Genomic DNA, 21,070 nt, shown 5'->3' on the forward strand with positions numbered 1-21,070 from the left:
CATGGACCAAAGGGAAATTCTGCTGCAAAACCTGGAAAGGGCCCAAAGCAAGAAGCTCAACCAAGAAGCATTTGTAGATGAATTTTTGGTAAGTTTGCTTAAGGCACAGTTCTGTATCTCAGTTGATTTTGAAGGGAACCTCTCCGTCACTTCTCCGCGAATGGGGACAGGATTTGCATGTGACAGTAAGATTTCTTTATAAATTTTAGAGCCGAATGAGATGCAGGAATTAACTAGAGCAAAAAGAATGTAAAGATAGAAGAGTAACTTAATAGTTTGTGTTCAAAAGTAAAATTGTTTTTTAAATAATTATGCGAGTGCTTCCTGTTTCCTCCTTTGTGAATACACTTCTCAAGATACGGTTTCACTTTGTCCTGGTATTACAACTAGGGGTATAGTGAGGAGTATAGTGCCCCTGCCTCTTCTCCCCATTGCAATCTGTTGTATCAGTGATATATCTATTTCTGTCAGGAATCTCTAGTTGCCACTTGAGATAGTTTTTTTCATTTCACTAGAACCCCCTTCCCATTCCCTCCCCTCCTCCCCCCAAATAAGGAGCAGATATTCAGATAAATGCCATGTGGTTCTGGGCAGTTTTGTGTCCCACTGGCATCTGGCGCTTTGGCCAAGACATGAAGGAGACAGTAATCTGAATAACCACACTAGCATTTTCCCCAGGCTCCAGTGCCACACTAGTTTATAGGGAAATGCTCGTGCATCCACTGTAATGAGTGCTGTAATGTTTGTTAGTGTATCTGGCTACCCTTGGAAGAAAATTTCTTCTTCCGTAAAGGCAACAGCAGCAAAAATAGTTGATAGCTGTCATCTTCACCTGTGCTCCGCACTGCCTAACTGGCTGAGATCTGTACAGTGCTCTAATCTGTAAGCTATCTCCCATCTTTATATTTGTTTAGGTGGCAGGGATAAGACTTAAACTGCAATCCACAGCCTCACAGTTAGAGCCAATAGCTCTAGAAACTTRGGATCTGGTGAGTGCTTTTGATGTATCAGCTGGAGGCGGGCTATTTGGGCTGCTCAGAGGAGTAAAGGCATTGTCAAGATTTAGAAGAGGTAGGAAAGGGTAAAACCCCTCCAGGAACAGGTTGCACCTCTGGGGAAATTTTAGGAGTTATTTAGGAATCCCCACGAGATCCAGACCCTGCTTTATCCTACCAGTAAAGACTTGCACTTCAGATGCCTGGGAAAAGTTTAGTGCTTGATTTCCAGATGTCTGGGCCAGAGGAAAATGATTAATCCAAGCCCGCAGTAACAGTCCTGTTGTTCCATGGAACAAAGCACTGTCACAGGCTGCTGAATTTCCCCATCTCGCTGCGATGCTGCGGTTGTACTGCACGGCGGTAGGCTGCAGGGGTGTTGAGTCTGGGTGCATGTGCTAGTTCCAGCAGTCAAGTGTACAGCTAATGTTCTGGCAAAGATGGCTGGTAGAAGTGGTCAGGGCTGTGTTTCCTCTTGTACTGGGAAGAGATTTTCCCAAAGATGGACAGTTTCCTGCCATTTTTGCAAGTGTCTAAACCTTAATAGAGAACTGTGACGGTCCACATTCCCAAACTTGGCAGAAATGATGTGCATGTGACAGTATCTTATTTTTCCATCCTACTATCCTCCCTCTTTTTGTGTGAACAAACATTTGTACATGTAAATTGAGCTGCTGCTGCTGTAAATGACAGGGAGGGGGGAGATGTTAAGTCCTSATTTTCTGTGTGTGCAGTCTCACAGCCAGAGTTTGATCCTTGCTGCTGTCACTCACTTCTCACATGTAGCCATTTCCCAAGCTGCTTTATGCCAAATTCTGCATGGACAGAAAGGTAAGGTGATTCAGAGCCTTAGCTATGAGAAGGCTGGTCTCGGTGCTAAGTGATTCCAACCCTCTACCCTGAAAGCTTACCCTGGAAGTTGGAGTTGCATTGGAAGGAGGCAGGGGGAGATGCAACCGTAGAGCAGATCTTAAGAGGTTACATGGATGTATCATCTATGAAAACATCCTGCTGCTCACCTGCTTCCACAAATTCTCTCACACTGTATGTGTCCCCGTGTTCTTGATTAATGGAGACTGGACACATGAACCGTCCTGTGCCTCCTGCACCCTCTCCCTGACTCATTCCATCCAGGTCAGTGAAATGCTGCTCTTGTGGTATTGTATTTGGGAAACAGCATGATTTAAGATTTTAAAAGCTGCAATTTAATGCTAAAAAACAGAAACTCTCTCTTGGATCTGAATCTGAATTTCCATGCATAGAAATACTGTGGATTAGATGTATCCTGCTGTATGTATTTTTATCTGCAGTACTGCTAAGGGGTTGCTTGGCTTGATCAAATATATATGAACTGCAAAGTGCTCCATCTCCTGATTGCTGTGGCCCTTTGCCAATATCATCATTCTGTAATYTTATGCATACGAGCCCTGAAGGGTGTCATGTTCCAAGGGTGCTGGTCCAGAGCAAGCTGGAGTCGAGGGGAGTTTTGCCACTCTCCTGCAGCTGCTAGTATGTCAGACCTGCAGTGCGGAAGGACAGAGGCCAGGATTCTGTGAACTGGCAGGAAGTTTTGGGGAGAGCTAAAGTGTGGATGCTTGTGCACTTCAGTGGGAAGGCCATTGGTGTTGTCTGCAAACTGACCCTTGAAAAATCAGGATCCTGAGATGATGAGGCATTTGCAGAACGCTGGTTCACATGCCGTCATGTCGGAGCCCTCAGCCTGCACTCCCTCAAATGTGCTGGAAAGGGTTTGTCCATACCAGCAGGAGGGAGATGCCATCTCTTCTGCACTAAACCACTTTGACCAATGGGCTATTTTGGTCCAGTGACCCTGAGACCAGCAGACTCTATTTTTCCTCTGCTGTATAAGTGACTGAGCCATTATTTCCACTTCCTGTTAGCAACCCCAGCTACTAACAAGGAGCACAGGCAAGGCAGGAGAACCTGTGTCAYCTCCTGGCGACTCAGGTGTGCCAGTGGTTCCTCCTCTTTGCTTTTCAGTCCTGCACACATTTCTTTCATAAATGTGCACAACGCTGAGGGTTTTCCCTTTTCATCCTGGTTCTCTGGACCCCAACAATAATGCTTAACAGAAGGCCTGTGAAAGCATGGCTTCAGGGTAGTGGGAGAGTGAGACTTGCTCTTCAGAGTGTCAAACCACAGAGATACTTATTAGAGAAATTGCTTTTTGTTTGAAATCAAAGGCATTGCTTGGAGGCAAGAAAAACAGTTTGGGCAGACAATAACATTATAAAAGAAAAAATGCAACAAGAATAAGATTATATTTTCAAAGGTGATGATGATAAACAGTGTGTGTTTAAGCAGACTGATGTCAGTGAAATCAAATTATAGGCTTTGTCAGGAAAAATGCACATGAACTCTCCAGGACTGCAGGAGCTTTAGCCTGGAAGTGAGACAGACTGAGAGACTAGAGATTCATACCTCTAACAGTGTATTGTAGGGCTTCTTTTTTTCTCTGTTTCCTCAGTGTATGTAACTATTTTGCTCTAATTTCTTGTGCTGCTGTAATTGCTTGACCATTGCTGTTTGCAGTTAGGGATGAGAGCATCTTTGCCAAAGTGAGAAAAATCAGTTGCTTTATCTGTCTTCTCTGATGTCATTTGTTAGAGATGTTTTAATATCGTTACTGCCTCTTGACAGGGTGCCATTTATACTGTGAGTGGATCCCCCATGTCTCACCTATTTGTAAGGGAAATGCTCTGTGTTCTATATAAAGGCATCATTTCACTTCAGAAGCCTACATGCCTGAGCCTCTTGTGGCCGCTGTCTCAGCACACATTTTCCATTCTTTAGAAGTGTTTGCTGGGTCTCTCAGGTGACTTCTGTGACTCTATTCTTGCTCTGAGTACCTTGAGAAAAGCCATTCAGGAAGGAATTAAATGTGCAGACCTCGCTTTGTGGTGGTAAGCCTGACCCCTAGAGTTCTGCGTACATGCTCCCTAGTAGTGTGTTGTATGTAGCACATTTGCTGTAATTTGTTCCGTTCTTTTATCACAGAAGCTGAAAAAGCAGTCAACAAAGTACAGATCAGATAAAATCTACCCTACAGCAGCATCTGAGCAACCAGAGAACATCAAGAAGAACAGATACAAGGACATCTTACCCTGTAGGTTGGAAATGGCAAATGTTCCTATTCTGTCTTTCTTTTTTGCTAGCTCAGTTCTGCTCTTCCTCGAGTATCTGCCTGCATGATTGCCCACATGTGAGTGTATCGCTGCCTGTCAGTTGGCCTTGAATTCTGTTGTTCAGATTTAAGGCTTCATCTTTGACTGTATCAGAGTATTCTGTGAAAGATTTTGGCACGTACTTTCTAGAGATTAAAAATTTTCTATTCAATAGGAAACATCCTCTGTTGATTTCCTTGGAAGCTTTCTGGGTGAAATGGCAACCACTTATTTTGTAAGATCTTGTACAGAAGGGCTTTGGAGAAAGATGTCTGCATGACTTACTAATGCCATGAAAGAGGCTCTCTTCAGTCACGTGCTCTTATGGTAGCTAGCACAAAGCAGGCCACAAGCAAAAACTGCTGTGGTTTGTCCTGGCTCGTTGCAGGAATCTCCAAAGGAAATTCTGACCCATGTGCCAAGCTATGGTCAGAGCAGACTGTTGCTTTGATCCACTCTACCTTGAAAAAAAAATTTTTTTTTAAACCACAGACCTCACTGGAGCCTTTAAGATTTGAGTGCAGGGAGACTCTGGGCTGGAGTTGCTCCGTGGTCAGGGAACAGTGTTGCACTAGGGTAGCAGCAGCAACTGCAGCTCTTGCCTGTGTCTGTACTACTGCTCAGTGGGTGAGAGCATCACTGTCTGCTGCCCACGCATAGCCAATGGCAGGTCTGTACGGGGCCATCAGGAGCTGCAGGAGGGGGCATTAGATACTTTCACGGCCATTCCTTGTCGGCACTGGGGAAGAGCTCTCAGATTATGGGCTCCTCCAAAGCACCTCATGCTGCAGCTTGAGGAGCCCGTAGCCCATGGCGCTGTTGTGGTAGACAAGCAGTAACTGTTGTTGCTGTTTCTTCTTTCCCCTTTGTGCCTACAGTTGACCACAGCAGAGTGGAGCTGTCCCTGATCACATCAGATGCAGATTCTCATTACATCAATGCCAACTTCATCAAGGTATTGCCTTGTTTCGTGGTGTTTTGCAGCAGAAAGATGTTTGTAGCAGCTGTCTGTAGCCTAAAGTTGTGCCCTGCAGCTGYGCTAAATTGAGAGGACCAGAACATAGTTTCTGTGCTGTGCACCAGGATAATTCAGAATAGGGAGTAAGTCAGGAATTGTGCCTTAATCTGGAGAATATGTGTGTATAATCAGCAAACCCATAAGAAATGCTCCTTGCAGTACAGAGGCTATAGGGCAAGGGTCGTGTGCTAATACTTAGTGGAACAGTTTGTGGCTCACAGCCCTGACATCCTTATCAGCATTACTGCGTTTTGTGGGTGACAGTGGTGTGAAATAGCCCACAGCTGAAATCACCCTGCCTGAGACTGGGGCTCAGGCAGGAAGCTTTACACCACAGCAGTGCTGAGACCCACTGCAGGGGCAAGGAACAAGGCAGGCCAGCACTGGCCAGTTCTCTAGGAGGAGCTCCATGTACGTTGAGGCTCTTCTGGCTTCAGGACCCTTCTGTGACAGGTACAGATAGGTTTCCTTCTATCTCTGTCATCACCTGTGTGACCTGTTGGTAGAAGCACACACCCTCACAGAAGGATCAGAGTTCTCTCTTCAGCCAGCAGTCACAAGCATGCCAGGCTGCATGCTGCAGGGTTGAATCTGCTGTTTGGACATTTGCCTCCAAGCTCCCACAAATACAGTGAAAGAAACTGTGGTCTTCAGGAGCAGGTCACGCCTCAAACCCATCTCCTGGCTTGGATTCTGCCTTTGGAACATTTCACAAGTTAATTAATTTAAATTAGGTGCCTAATATTTAATTTTATAAAAGCCTTTCTAATTCTTTAATGGCCTTTTGTTGTTGGATAGAAATAGGATTCAGCAAGAGAGATGATATTAGTTTATTGTAGTGAACTATGTAAATATTCCTCCATATCTAATCTGAATCCAATTTTAGGGTGTCTATGGGCCAAGAGCATATATTGCAACTCAGGGTCCTCTCTCCACTACTGTCATTGACTTTTGGAGGATGATTTGGGAGTATGAAGTCCTGGTAAGGTGCAGGTTTTTTTTTTAATATATATATTTATATATGTATATATTTAAGTTTTATATAAAGCCACCTCATCTTCTCTGTGATGAACCAGACAATGGGAGTGTTACTGTGTGAGTTCCCACATGTCCCTTGTGCTCTGCCTCTTTCCTGTGAGCCTTCATCACACATATGCTGAGGCATGGGCAATGCTCGCCACCCTTGCGTGAGGGCCCTGAGTGTCCATGCAGTGGATGATACCCTGCGTGTGATTTACCSAACACCGTGGGCCTGTGAGGAAGAGAGTCCAAATAACTTCCTCATAGTTGATAAGTGCCCCCAGATGATGAGTGTAATTTTTCTGCTTGGATAAGAAACTTGTGTTCAGACTTTTCTGACAAACTTTCTTGCTGCAGATTGTGGTCATGGCTTGTATGGAGTTTGAAATGGGAAAGGTGAGTAATGCACGGCCTCTGCTGGRACAGGGTCATGGCAGGAAGGAGGGACATGGATTTCTATAAGATCTCATTAAGGATGTCAAGTTTCTGTTTGATAGAAACTATTCCTTGACTGCTGGAGTCGCCAGTTGCAGATTCTTAAATCACCTCCAAGAATGTAACTAGTTTCTCTGAAGAGAAAAGAAACAAGCAAGACCCAAACACCCCTGCATCCTTCCTCCTTTCCTCCCACAAAACGCCTTTGTGTAGCTGTACACAGAGCTGTGGTTCTGGCAGTCAGGAACGAGCACAGACAATCCACAATTAAATTGTCACAGGTCTGATTCCTTTCCTGATGACTGTAAGGGGGAGGCTGGAGGCTGGTCAGCAGCAAAACATAGGCCTCTTAGAATGAGTTTTGTCAGGCAGGGTAAGACAGGAGATAGTGCAGGCAGGCAAGTGGTGAATAACCACAGACTTCCTGCTTCTTGCAACAGAAAAAATGTGAGCGGTACTGGGCAGAGGTGGGTGACTCTTCCCTGCAGCATGGTCCTTTCTCCATTGCCTGTGTGAGTATATCTGCCTCTTAATGCCATTATCACATCAYGTGCATTGGAAACTAATGTCATCTGAAGCAAATGTGACTCTAACTTATTGTTCTACAGGAAGCTGAAGACAAGAAAAACGAATATGTGATTAGGACTTTAAAGGTGACCCTGAATGAAGTAAGTAGGAAAGGTCAAAACAGGAAATGCAACTTGGCTAGCTTTATTATATAAATAATATATTAAAATAATGGGGTGCTTTGTGCAGAAAATTTATGCCCCTCATTATGCTATTTGAATTTCAAAATAGTTGCAGTAATGACATAAAAAGTAATTAAATCTCAAACTTTAATTTCTGAAGCTGTTTGTCAGACTCAGGATCAGTGAGGCAGTTAGCAGGTAATATTCAGAATGTCATAAAATGAAAAGATCTCCAAAAACAGTTACAGAATGTAGTTCTAACCTGCAGCCTTTGTCTACCAGTATAGAAGGGAATTAGAGGTGGCTGCAGCTTTCAGTTGCTGTGTTAATTTCTGAGATCTGTGGCACAGATCAGTCCCTTGCCAGTGTTGTTGTTCTTTGATAGGAAGTACGCACCATCTATCACTTCCACTATAAAAACTGGCCAGACCATGATGTTCCCTCTTCCATTGATCCTATTTTGGAGCTGATCTGTGAGATTCGTTGCTACCAGCCAGATGACAACGTTCCTCTCTGCATCCACTGCAGGTGGGTGTTTCATGCACCGACAAGGGAAGCGCTATTGGTTCCACTGTAGTTTCTCTCTCACTTGCTTTATGAGAGTCCATACAGGTGGATGTCTGGGGTCCCTTGTCATACATCTGTTTCTCTACAAGACTTGAGCCAAATTCCTCACAGGAAGTTCTAAGGACAAAAGTGTCCTATGAGCAACTAGTATGACTGGGTATCAGGAAGGAGATAAGTAATGACAGGCCAGAAATAATATATATAGAAACCAAGAATACTATGCATTTCCTTGGGTAGGTTGGTCGCCACAGGAGAACTGACAAATTGTTCACAGGAGTGGGCTTTCTTCCCTGCAGCAGAGCTGTTCTCAGGTGGAGGAGAAGGGTAAAGCTGCCACCAGGAGTAGAGGTATTGGTCTGCATTATTCACAGTGTGGGATGGAGAKTCTGCTCTGCTGCAGACTGTACAATGGGACCAGGAGCTAACGCCCTTATGCAGGTGTGCATGTGAATGTGAGGTAGCTGCCCTTGTAAGATTTCTAATAGGTTGAGTGATAGGATTCACAGAGGACTGTGGATATTTTCAAAAAGACCATTGCTAGCAACCTGGCTGTGACTCTCATTGCAGTGCTGGCTGTGGAAGAACAGGAGTCATCTGTGCTATTGATTATACCCGAAAGCTGCTGAAGGATGGAGTAAGTGTCAGTCTTTTCTTGTGCTTTCAAATAATACTTGTATGTAGCTCCTGTGCATCTCTGTCTGTCTCCCCCTCTCTCTTTCTTTATCTCCTTATTCCCCATTTTACCTCTCTCTGACTGCATTCAGATGTATTTAATGTAAGAACTGTAAATAAGAACTCCCTGTAGTCTGACTGAAGAACAATGGCCAAATTGGAGAGTCTTGATATTCGCTTTGTGCTTTTTCTCTCTGTTTAGGCTCTCTGTCATGCACGCATTGTCCACTGTCATTGCTAGACTTACCTTCCACACCCTGATGTGAATAGCTCCCACTGCTATGAAGTGGTCTGAAGTGTACAGATAGAGTAGAAACCTCTCTCCTGTTACTCCTTTGTAGCCTAATCTTCAGATCACAGGGCTTGGCTCTGCTTTGGCTTTCAGTCTGCAGTACAAGTTTACTACATGTATTTGGCCCACAACACTCTAGTAGCAGAAATCCAGGGTTTCCACATTAACATCTTGCTTTGCTTTGACTTCAATAAAAGTGTATCTTTTAACAGTGAAGTAAACCCTGGCCTTGTACCAGGTTTCTGGGATTCCGAGTAGTGTCTATTTTCTATATCATAGTAAACCTGATTCCACTGGTCTAGATGGAGCAGGATGCTATGAAATCAGTATCTTGTGCTTTGTCCTTTTTGTCACAACTTTTGGTCACAGCTGTTATCCATGTTATCAATGCTGTTACCAAAGAAGGGTATTTTCTGTGGACTGCAAGACAGGCAGGAAGAGGTAAAATGTCTTATAATCAAAAGCAGCACTTTAAGCAGATCCTTTGTTAAAAGTTCTTACAATAATAGGCCTAATTTTCTGACTCTGATCTAAACTGCATCATGACTTGGAAGCTGCTTGGAATTACATGTCAATAATTTTTTATCTTTTCTCTTTCTTCCAAGATTGTTCCAGTGAACTTCAGTATTTTTAGTCTGATCCAGGAGATGCGCACACAAAGGCCTTCAATTGTACAAACCAAGGTACATGCAGGAAATTTTGTCAACTGGTGTATTCTCAATACTGAAACCTCAATTTTCCAGGAGGATTCGCAAGAAGGAAATGTAGAATTGTGGCACCGCTGAGAACTTGAATTTGTTAGTGTTCTTACAGGTTACTTTTCTGAACAGAAGAATGATTTAGCAGAAATGAATTTGGTAGCTGACCATTTCATCGTAGACAGCTGGAATAGCTTAGTGTTTTCAGTTGCATATACTGAATTCTTACATTGTGAAAAAAGTGACTGTCCAGATAAAGTGGGAACTGTTCTCAGTTGAGACAGACTGAAGAGGCAATGTAGTGAAAAACAATGTTGTTTGTGCTGCCAACACTAAAACAAATGCTTCAGCCTCAATGCTTTGAAAGTTGTGGCTTCCATCTCTTCTGAGAATTTGTCCTGCTTACGAACTGGAAAGTGGCAGCTTTTCTTAGGAGCTGGTGTTGTTTGTTGGTGTTGAGGACCATTTACAAGTACTGCTTGTGCTGGCTCTCATGTCTGCTTTATTTGTCTGGAATGCAGGAGCAGTATGAGCTGGTTTATGATGCTGTGATTGAACTCCTGAAAAGGCAGATTAAAGCATTTGATGCCCAAGAAAATTCTGCTGCTTCACAGGTAAAAGTCTCCAAGATATACACACTGCCTTTTACAGTCTTAGGCATGTAGCTTTGACCTAGATTCCTCCTGCAAAGCTCTCCTCTGCAGACCTGGAAGGAAGGGCCGTGTTTTCTACCCTGTATGTCGTATTTATTCATAATTACATTGTGACAGAGGCCTCCAGTCTATGGAGGTCCTTTATGTGACCTCAGTTTTTCACGTGTTATTTCATTTATACATGTACATACCCTACAAGGAAGAGAGATTAAAAAGACAGAGGGAGAGACAGGGTTCCAGCCCAAACTGAGTCTCTTTTCATGGCTTTGTTTGAAAATCCAGCTGTTTCCTTGATTATCCRGTGCTTATGACAGGAGCTGGCCCCATGGGAGAGCTAATTTTTCTTCTGTCTCAGAACTGTTTACTATATAGTTTTTCTGTTTGTTTGATGTAATAAATGAATAGAAAAGCATCAACTTTCTCCAGTAGTGGCTGATTTTCATGTGGACATCCCAGTGAAACTTGGTTTCATGGAGTGTTTGCAAACAAGACTGAGTCTCAGTCTAGTTCAGGAAGCATGAGTACACACAGCAGTGCAGCCAGGAGCATCAGACTGCAACACGGAGAATTTGGATTGTGGTATTCTAGTAAGATAATTAGCATTACATCATGTCTGTGGGAAAGAGTAGGCAAAAGTAGCATGTGAAAACTCATGCCAAAGCCTTTCAAATCTGATATACCTCTGAAGAAGAATGAAGTGTTGGTATAAATTTCCACAGACAGGAACATCAACATATCCATGGTTAGGCTTTTCTTTGTTCTTGCCTTTCTTCTCTGATTGTTGTCATGAATCTTACCTTGACTGTGTACTTGTTTGCAATCTTGCTGAAGTAAATGCATTGCTGTTCTTAGGGAAAGACTGAAAAGTTACAGCTAGCTTATTTGTCAGAACCTTTTGTCTAAAGAGTTGGGAACAGGAAGTTACAATGGGACCTGCACCTCATTCTTGCCATGGTATTCACATGGTATTTGTTCCAAGACAGCTGAGAGAAAAAGTAGCTGGCAAGAGCCTTTTTCTCATGTGCTGTGGATAGCGTGTAAGCAAAGGAGATAGGAGACTAGCTTGACATAAAATACAGAAAATGGTTCAAGTCCGGATGTGGTTCTATAGCTCCTGGGCAAACCTCTCGCCTGTGGAAACCTCACTGCCCTCTGAAAGCACTTTGTAGAGCATGGGGGATGGTCATGTACGGAAGTGTCATAAATGAAACCAGCTCCTGCATAGCCAGACTGAAAGCCTGTGTGGAGGTGCAAAGGCAGAGTTGTCTGCTCAGGCTCTTTTAAAGGTGTTTGGAACAGCTGGATTGTTATATGGCCCTTTGTAATGTCATTTTAAAAAGATACTGACTGGAAGAGCTCTTCAGGAGGATCTGTCCTCCATTTTCAGCTCTAACTTGGTATTTGTCATTTTCAAACTGCATTAACAATTAAAAGTAGTTGGCACAAATTTAATCTCCTGAAATAGTATGTTTTCTCTGCATTCTTCTTCTTCACTGTCTTGTATTCTAATCTTTTTGTTTCACTAGATTCAAACAAAGCATCTTGTAGCCAAGCCACTTCTGACTCCAGTTGGAGAAACATATTCTCTGAGATTACCAAACTGGTAAGGCCATTGCACAAGCATCATATGGGTTAATATTTCCAGTTATATATATATATGATTCCAGGAGATGCCCTTATGTACTCTGCTTTAGGTGTATGTGTTTTATGTGAGACAATTCAGTTTGAATCTTGCACTTCAGTTGTCAACAGGATCTGCAAAATCCTTTTAGTCTCACTTTGATTTGATCAGACTTGCTCCTAACATAATTCCTACATCTCTTACTGATGTGGCTCTGAGACTGAGTCTCAGCCTTTCCAATTCATTCCATCATTCCATTATCTTTCCTCCTCTTCTTCCCAGGGGTCTGCTTTATGCTGTGCTTCACAGAATCACAGAAGGATTGAGGTTGGAAGGGACCTCTGGAGATCATCTAGTCCAACCCCCCTGTTCAAGCAGGGTCACCTAAAGCACGTTAGACAGGATTGTGTCCAGGCGGGTGTTGAATATCTCCACAGAAGGAGACTCCACAACCTCTCTGGGCAACCTGTTCCAGTGCTCTGTTACTTGCACTCTATACTTGCACAAATTGTTTCATGTATGAACTGAAAACACTTCATAGGATAGTATTAAAAAAAAAAGGCTCATGCAGTTGGAGGTAGCCCATTGCATTCATTTCTGCCCTTTGTGTGATACTGTGCACACTGCAGGATGCCCCCAGATTGTTTGTATCTTCCATTTGCATATGCCACACAGGTGCTTCCTACTGTTAAGAATTGAGTGACTGAAGAGCGTAGCTTCCAGACAAGGGCAGCTTCAGGGAAGGGTACGATCCTTCCGTGGACATGTTTTCATTTGCATGTGTCCACTTTCTGTAACTAGTTTTGGTTTTTTGGTATAGGCTGTATTGAGATAGTGCAGAAACTGCACATAGTTTACATATACAAAGGGGCTTCCTCTGCTCACCATTTAACAGTGTTTGGATAGGACATCAGGCTGCATACTCTTTCCATGTGCTCATTGCTTGAGGCCAAACTGAGCTCTAAATTCCTGGAGGAGAGATCTGCTCTTAGGAATAATGTTGTGGGGTCTTATTAATAAGCAAAAACAGATTTCTAAGTACTAGATGGCTTTGACTTCATGCTACTATGCTTTATTGCAGCTCAGAACAAGAGGAGCAGGAGGTACATCAACATTACCCTCCTGTGGTGCAAAGTGAAACGTCCCTGACATCGTTGTCTGACACAGGAGTACACGACAGCTTTGGGCACGGAGTCCCTCCCATTAGACAGGCCATTTCCTTTGGGACTTTGAACTTCAGCAACAGTGGGAAGGCAGTTGTTGCTGAAAAGTGGGACATGGGGGAAGTGCTCCAGAAACACCATAGTTTGGAGTTCAACAGCTTCTCTTCTGAGCAGCTGCTTCTCAACCTGAAATCTAAGGGAATAGGCAGGAGATGGCCTCATGACAAAGCACTTCTGACACGGACTAAATCTACCCCTTTTGTGCTGGCACAGCAGAGAGCAGCCCAGGAATGGGATGGAGGGGATGCAAAGCCTATTTTGAATTCACAGTTGCCAAATGCCTGTTGTTCAAGCTCTCAGGTAAAGAAGCAGGCTGAGTTTTCCTCTGTTGAGATGAACCACTCAAGCAGAGCAGTGGACGGCCCAAGACACAGGAACAGTAGGCAATGTCCTCACCCTTACCTTTGTTCAGCAGAAGACCCATACTTCTCATCACTCTCTTCAGATGATCCTGCATCCCCAGCATTTACTGACTGCTTTGCAGAGGAAAATGATGCAATTTTCCCTTCTCATGCTGTGACTGCCCCAGTGCAGCCTGCCTTGAGCAGTTCTCCACCATCCAGGCCTGTGTCCCAGTATGCTCCCCTGTTGAATGATGAGAGGTTATCCTCACTCAGTAAGTGGTGCAGCACTGTTGCAAGCTGGGCTTGTTTACTCTGGATTTCACTGTGCTGGAGGGAGTGGAGAGTAATGTTGCCTTTCAACATCCATGAAGGGCTTTGACTGCTCTTTCAGGGTATTGCACTCTTGATAGCTGCAGAACAATGCAAATGGGCTTCAGTTCCAGTGGGAGCTGAGGGAAGAACAGGGACTCACATTGTTTCATCCTGCCTTAATTTTTTCCACAAAAATAAATAACATCTTTAGAACAGCATGCTTTTGAGTTTAACTTCATATAGCAGTTCTGGACTACCATGCCACCTCAGCTAATAAGTTGTACAGCTGTCATAGGAAGCCAAGGATTGATGCTGATCAGTTCTTAAAACTGAGAAACATTCAGAAAGCTGACAGGATTTTTTTATTTATTTATTTATTTTTTTTTTTTTGCTCAGGAACTAGCTCAGGAACAGTAAAACTTGCTCAGGAACAATAAAAATTCYTTTGTGCTTTCTGAAGAGTCCTACGTGGGAAATCTGGCATCCTTCTGTGACAGAGAGAACTAAGAATTCAACTTCAGTGTCTTGCCTAGATTTGTAACCTTAAAACTATCTCCTGTCCTATAAAGGTGGTAGAATTAGTCAGTCCTGACCTGAACATTTCCGTTTATCCGCAGCTTTGGTATTTCTGAGCTTTGTCCTGTTCAGACCCTTCTGGATTCAATGTATCAAGTACCTTCTTGTTATCTAGATGCTAGGCACTTTTGGAAAGTCATGGGAGTTAAGATAAAAGCCAAATTGCAGTAGCACTATCAGCTGTAAGATTATGTGTGTGTGGGGGGGGTGTATGCTTGTCATTTTCTCCTGTGCAGTGGGAATTCTGTGGTCAACACTGCTGGAAGCATGCCCTTGGGAGCACTCATCAAACAGCAAGTGAATTGGTGCTGAGGGCTGTTTAGATTTTTAAGTAGAGTTTTAGATGCATTTAATCATAATCTCTGATGCCTGTTTTGGTAATAGCAGTCGGTCCCCAGAGTCTCTGCAAAAGTCTGTAGCTCTCTGATTATGTGGTGCCATGCAGGTAATCTGTCCACGTCTCCTCAATCAGCCCWCTTGCCACAGCCAGACGATGATGATCCTCCACCCCTGCCTGAGCGAACCCCAGAGTCCTTTATTGTGGCCAGTGAATCAGGTATGTGCATTTAACATAGCAGTGATTGAGATGTGCTCTGAGGACCCTTCTTATGCTTGTATGATACTGTAGCATCCAGCAGTGCCTACTCTGTCTATCTGGGATGAGAAATGATTTCTTGTGTTTCATGATTTCTAGGTGAATTCCCTCTGGCAGCTTCTGATTTTCAGCCCCCAGCCAGAAATAAAAATATTGGAACCTCACTGGAGTGGAGTGGTGTGTCTCGCTCAGAGGTTTTTAATGACTCAGCGAGACTGAGACCATGTAAGGTAAATAAGTGTTTTTTTTAAATCTCTTCTACATCACTATTGCTATGCCAATATCTTTACCATGTTTCCTGCTTCTGGGAGAAAGACCCTAGTTTGGGCAGTGTGCACTTTCCATAAACTGTTTCAGAATTCAGGATAGGAATAAAGAAGCAGTCTCAGTCAGGTTCCTCCTTACTAATATCTAGTTTATTCCAAACATTAATTTATTGTCCAAAATCTCATACAAATAGGAAAAATATTATCCCTATTTAGAGAAGGATAGCTAAGATAGGAGGTGGGCTGTTGAGGTCCACATTATCCTGTGGAATAGGCAGGAGCTGAACAAATATTAGCTTAGTGCTACATTCCCAAAGAGCATCTTTTGATCATCTTGTAGATGAGTTATGGCTTCATAAAGTGAAACAGTAAGGCGTAAACCTGCCTTCCATTACAGGAGCATGGAGGTGTATGTGGGAGGGTGTTTGAATGTAACATCATTTCTTCTTTGGCTTAGCTGTAGGAATTTCAAATACCTTTCTTGTTTTTAATTTCCAGAGTGTGAAGCTCCAGAGCTGCCAGTCAGGTATAAATTTAATTTAAATTTTTGAGATAAGCTATCTTTTGGTCTGTTTTCTTCTGAACCTGCTTTAAACAGCAGCAGACTTAGTAAACATCTCTACGATCGGTACTCAGTGCAACAGATACGTTGTGTTCACTGACTACATAGTTCAGCAACCAAATGAACTGGTAGTTTTATATTTCCTCATCGGCCATTGCATCACCCCACATCCCTTTATTGGGATGTTCCTTTCAGTTTCCTCAGGGTAAGAGCAGTTGCATCTCTGACTGCATGTTGTGTGTATCCTTTGAAAGGGCTGAGATAAATGCAGGTTATGTTGCTTTGGCTCTCTCATTGAACTGCCAGTATATTTTTTGAAAAGCCAGGTAACTAAATCTTTTATCTTTGCCATCTTAGAGATAAACAGGGATCACTCTAACTCCCCTCCTCCGCTTCCTGAAAGAACCCCAGAGTCGTTTGTTCTTGCTGATGCAGCAAGTAAGTGACAATTTATTTTCTCTAAATGTAACCTAATCTAAACCTATACGCAACTGAGGAGATTGTGGCCCACTTGTTCAAAACTTTACCAATGGTAGTGCTTTAGGACTTAACAGCAGGAGAGTTAGCAGATAAAAGGAAGTAAATGAAGCCAGGGGACTCACTGGAAAGACTACAATCACTTCTCCCTTCTGGAACTGAGGCCTTAGAGGAAATGAAAAGCAGTAGCAAAACACTTAAAGCAGGAAGATTCATGAACGACCACTAAAAATATTTTGATGTATGTTCTCAGGTCTGCAGCCTGTTGCAAGGAATCCCACAAGTAAACCTGGGGAGTCAGGGAACAAAGCTTCTGAAATACCATCAAAAGAGCCTGTGACATGCTTCAGGAGAAGCAAGGTACAAAGCAATACCGAACAAAAGCTATTGAAAAAGGAGAGGGTGAGAAGGAGCAATCTTTCTAGCTACAGCTGCTGTTACTTTCTTACTGTGAAATGTGTGAAAGTGACAGAAGAGCAGTGGCCTGCTTTTGAGACTGCTTTTGTATTTAGGGCAAGGAAAGAAGACTAGTAAACATATTTTGTTGCAAAACTGCAAACAAAACCTCAGTCTGCACCAGGATCAGAGTAACACAGTCATACCTATACGAATGGTTATGCCTCAGCCCTCTATTCTCCACTTGAATTGACAGTTCCTCTTGGGAAAGTTGTTCAAGTGGAGTCTTGATTCCTAAGGAGGACAGATTCTGCTCATCACCAGTTTCCTCTTTTTGCTGCCCTTGTTAATTACCCTCTTAAACTACGGTACTTTGGACTGTTATGGTCCAGTTTTTGAGGAAAACAGGAAGAATAATACAAACTGTAATCACTGGGATGCTTCAGTGTTGGCTAGAAAAAAGTGAGAGATTAAGAAAAATGCTGAAATCTGTATTGTTTTCACAAACACTATACTTCTTATGAGCTGTAATACACGTATATTGATCAGTGAATTCCTTTTATCATAATTGCTGATGTAATGCTTGCTACAGTTTTTTTCAACAAGCCCTCTTTTTCATTTTTTACAGAGCTTGAAAATATTCAAAAATGTGAGAAAGAGTAAGTCTCTCTCAAGTTAATGGGCATCTTCCTGATGGCTTTAAGCAAGTATCTAAAGAAGTATCAGATACTCTTCAAAAAAATGAACTTGTCTGGTGTGACACTCCCTCCACATCTGCTTACTTTGGAGTAGGGTATATAGAGCTCTGCTGGCTAGTTGAGTACCATCTTATCTTGGGAGTAGCAGTTGTTTTAGGAATAYCATGAGGATGCTGTGGAGCCCTTCTGGCTCCCTTTGGGCACCTGGCAGACAGCTCCAGTATATCCAAACTACAGAATTCTTCAGGTTGTTCAAATCTTTATGGTGGGACAAATGCTCTAAAAATGAGGGAAGCGGAGACTATGGGGCATTTGATCAACTTCAATCCAATCCTGGATTCTTCTCAGTCCATTTGGAACATGAATATGGAATTTCTTATTAAGTTACCTTTGATATAAAACTAAAATGCATATCTTGAAAATAAGACTTTTAAAAATTGTTCAAGCACTTTTGAGCAAACATCTTTGTAGTAGATTGCATTGCAGTAGTGCATTCCCTGTTCTGAGCAAATAATGCATTTAAAACTGTGTGGTATTCAAGCTCAGATAGTGTGCAAAACACTCAACTTTGTCTTGTGCTGAAACAGCAGCTGTGCCTAGCTTTACTGTGCATGTGGCAGTATGTGTTTTCCCATAGGTGTGCATGAATCTAGCTTTTCAGGGAATTAAGATGTTCACTAACTCCTTAAGCTTAATGTTGTATTTCTAGGTATCTGTAGTCCATCTCCACTGACAAARCCATCGGAATCTGCCTCATCAAACCATTCAAGCTCTTTTCTTAATTTTGGTATGTTCTTACTGCCTTTGCTTTTTGATATAAGAAGTACTTTTTATTTAAAAGACTAAGTGCAGGCATCAGGTTGCCCTTTTATTGCAAATTTATACGTAATACTTATTATTTTTAGACATTTACAACATTATTCATGAACTGTTTAAAGAACAGGGAAAGTTAAAAAACAGGAACCCTGAAACCTACTGTGACAAATATTTATCAGCATGTAAAGAGTGAGAAAAATGAATATTTGGCTTTCCTGAATCTGAAAGACTTAGCCTTTATGTGTTAACAGAGAGAGCAGAAGATAAATACAAAGCTGTAACATTTCCATTAGGCTGCTGCCTAATATTGTATAATATAGGAGAGGAGAATCACTATGTTTTCCTCAAAAATGTTCTATTAAAATTATTAGTCATTTATTAGATTGGGCATAAAATCTAGTTATGTTCTTGATATTCGTGTTATAATGACAGCATTTGTTGACAGGCACATTTATAGACTATATATAGCTTTTGCAGCCACTGATTTGCAACTACAGGGTGTTGTTTGAAGTCAAGCATATCTTAAAGTTCAGGAAAGAACTGAAATTACAAGTTTTTTCAAACATTATGTTAAGGAATGACATGATCAACATCTGTAATTACATACTGAATTTGTTGCATTAAAAAAAGAATTTTTTTCCTAGGCTTTGCAAATCGATTTTCAAAACCTAAAGGACCAAGAAATCCACCAACAACATGGAATATTTAGATAAACTTTATAGATTCTGTTACATATTTGTGAAGTCCTTCTGGCATGCCTTGAGCACTCTTCCCAGGAAGTTTTTCACCGGAATAAATACATCAAAGTGTGTTGCACAATATTTGCAGCTGAGGCACTACTTGCACATTCTTTATCAACTAAAGTCTTAAAATGAAGAAGAATATACAAATATCAGCAGCTTGGCACTTTCAGTTAACTTTCAACAGGATGGAAGCTGAAAATAATAGATATTTTATCCTAATAAGTGACATTTTTATCTTGTTTTGGGATGTATTGATTTCAAAATGGTGGACTTGAGTCTTCGAAACAAAGCAGTGTTTACTGGGAGTTGGTTCCAGTGAAGACAATGGAATGGTATGATAGTCCAGCAAAACACAACACAAATCTGGATGCTGCAAATGTAGTATCTGTATAACTTCACTTACATGTATAGTTTTACTGTAATAAAAGATCTCTATTTACTTACTGTTTACAGTACTAGGATTAAAAGAGAATTAACACTTCAGATTTTTAAAAGTCTTTTTCTGTAAGTTAATTAAATTTTGCTTTCTTTTTTTTTTTCATCTGGGTAAGTCAGATTTTTTTTCTAGATTTTTGGTCAGTAAGACTGTTTGTTCATATAGAAAAACATATATAAGCAGACTGCATAATTAGTTGGCCTAATTGCCCTCACTACCTACCATCTGAAAAAGAGTACAGCAAGCAACATATAAATGTATTTTGAAGGCAATGTAGTTTATTAGTTAGGACTTCTGATGCTTCAACACAGGCACACAAGGTTTCCGGCAGATAACAGTAGACAGATTTCTAGACTGACACCCCCTCTCCCAACTCTGGAAGCTGTTTTCCTGCTATTTATATCTGAGGTGGGGAGAGGCARAGATGTTGAAAGCTGCTTTATATGCTTGTTTTCCTGTAGGAAAAAAATAAAAGGAAATTGGAAACAAATATTGCAAGTATTTCTAGGGCTTGGAATGCGATGTGGTCCAGAGAAGAATCTGTTGATAACTCCTGGAATAAAGAACTCAAACTGATAAAAAGCTACTTTTCTTGGAGCTAATACAGCCTATTTTTTTCCACCAAAATCACCTATTTTATCACAACAGAAAGTAACAGYAGGCCTTACCTAATCTATATTCCTGGTGCAAGTATTTCTTTGCTGTATCAAAATACCTAACATCAGTCAGAGCAACAGTGTAGAAGTAAACACAGCTGATACCGGACACTTTGTGCTCTTGTGCTTTCCTGTAAGTCGGGCAGAAGTGAGAGGGGTTGAGACAAAAGCGTCTGTAAATCATCTTTGTGTGTTGTGGGGCCTCAGCCATCTTCTGTTCAATTTAGAGCAGCCTTAATTAGCAACCAAAACTTCTGACACAAAGTCAGAAATAATAAAACTGTCAGCCATTTTTATTTAATGTCTTTTACACTGTAGTGACTTGAAACATTGGACAAAAAATCAGTGAGTCTGCATTTAATCTATGAAGCATGTTATGACCTGTGTGAGAAATGCTGCAAAAATAAAAAAGCTTATCTGGCTCACATGCTTGAATTTATTGATCTGGCCGTTCAAAGACCAGGGATTATAGAATTCCTAGCATGATTACTGATACACACGACATTGAACTGCCTGGTGAACAGAATACTCTGATGTCAGTCTTGTATTTGGGTTGACTAAGTGCTTTTTCCGAGACAGTGATCTTATAAGCAGTATTTTCCCCAGTTACGCCTGTGGCACATTGCGCAGTAAGTGCCTTTCCCCTCAGGGCAATCGGATTTCGCGGTTCGTTCAGCGCGCCCGGGAGAACGAGACCCGCCAGCCGCTACCGCGGCTCCGCGCTCCCCCTCGCGAGCAGTCAGGCGCCAGCTACGGAGAAAGGGGGCGGTGGCGGCCAGACAGCTAGGCGAGGCTCGCGCCGCAGGCCGTTACAGCCGTTAGGACCGTTAGAGCGCGGGCCGGGGGGCCACGTGACCACCTGCGTGGGCCGAGACACGCGACCTCCCACCCGCCGGCGGCGCGCGCATGCGCCCGCACCCGGACTACACTTCCCAGCGCGCCGCTTCGGACTACAGTTCCCAGGAGGCGCCGCGCTGCGCCTGCGCAGCGGCGCCTCCTGGCGCTCGGGCCATTTAAATGTGTGTGAGGGAGACTGTGAAATGGCTGCGCAGGTCGCTGCGGTGCGCGCCGTGTCGCGGGCCCCGGAGGAGCCGCCCCCGCTCCCCTCGGGGGACCGGCCTGGCC

The 21,070-nt window shown here is 42.6% G+C and overlaps 1 protein-coding gene across 9 annotated transcripts; it reads left to right on the forward strand.

Annotated features, from left to right (window-relative positions):
• Position 1: 1 nt before the first annotated feature.
• PTPN22 (protein tyrosine phosphatase non-receptor type 22) lies at positions 2-20,361 on the forward strand. Of its 9 annotated transcripts, XM_085306544.1 has the most exons (22): positions 35-88; positions 3,810-3,919; positions 4,014-4,122; positions 5,059-5,135; positions 6,085-6,180; positions 6,576-6,614; positions 7,094-7,165; positions 7,262-7,321; positions 7,728-7,870; positions 8,477-8,543; positions 9,479-9,556; positions 10,093-10,185; positions 11,751-11,827; positions 12,927-13,684; positions 14,746-14,856; positions 14,995-15,125; positions 15,660-15,687; positions 16,081-16,161; positions 16,454-16,560; positions 17,225-17,255; positions 18,004-18,081; positions 18,755-20,361. In XM_085306544.1, the coding sequence occupies exons 2-22, from the start codon at positions 3,896-3,898 to the stop codon at positions 18,817-18,819; spliced, it is 2,325 nt and encodes a 774-aa protein (XP_085162670.1). In that variant the 5' UTR covers positions 35-88; positions 3,810-3,895; the 3' UTR covers positions 18,820-20,361. The 9 variants fall into 9 exon arrangements, 7 of the variants coding, with proteins under 7 accessions (XP_085162669.1, XP_085162672.1, XP_085162674.1 ...); XM_085306543.1 differs by lacking the exon at positions 3,810-3,919 and having other exon boundaries at positions 2-88; XR_014896042.1 differs by lacking the exons at positions 3,810-3,919; positions 17,225-17,255 and having other exon boundaries at positions 2-88; positions 18,755-18,837.
• Positions 20,362-21,070: the final 709 nt, after the last annotated feature.

The sequence above is a fragment of the Rhea americana genome, unplaced genomic scaffold (genome assembly GCF_003343005.1).
Source record: "Rhea americana isolate MKP2758 unplaced genomic scaffold, rheAme1 scaffold_241, whole genome shotgun sequence".
NCBI classification, from domain to species: Eukaryota; Metazoa; Chordata; class Aves; order Rheiformes; family Rheidae; genus Rhea; species Rhea americana.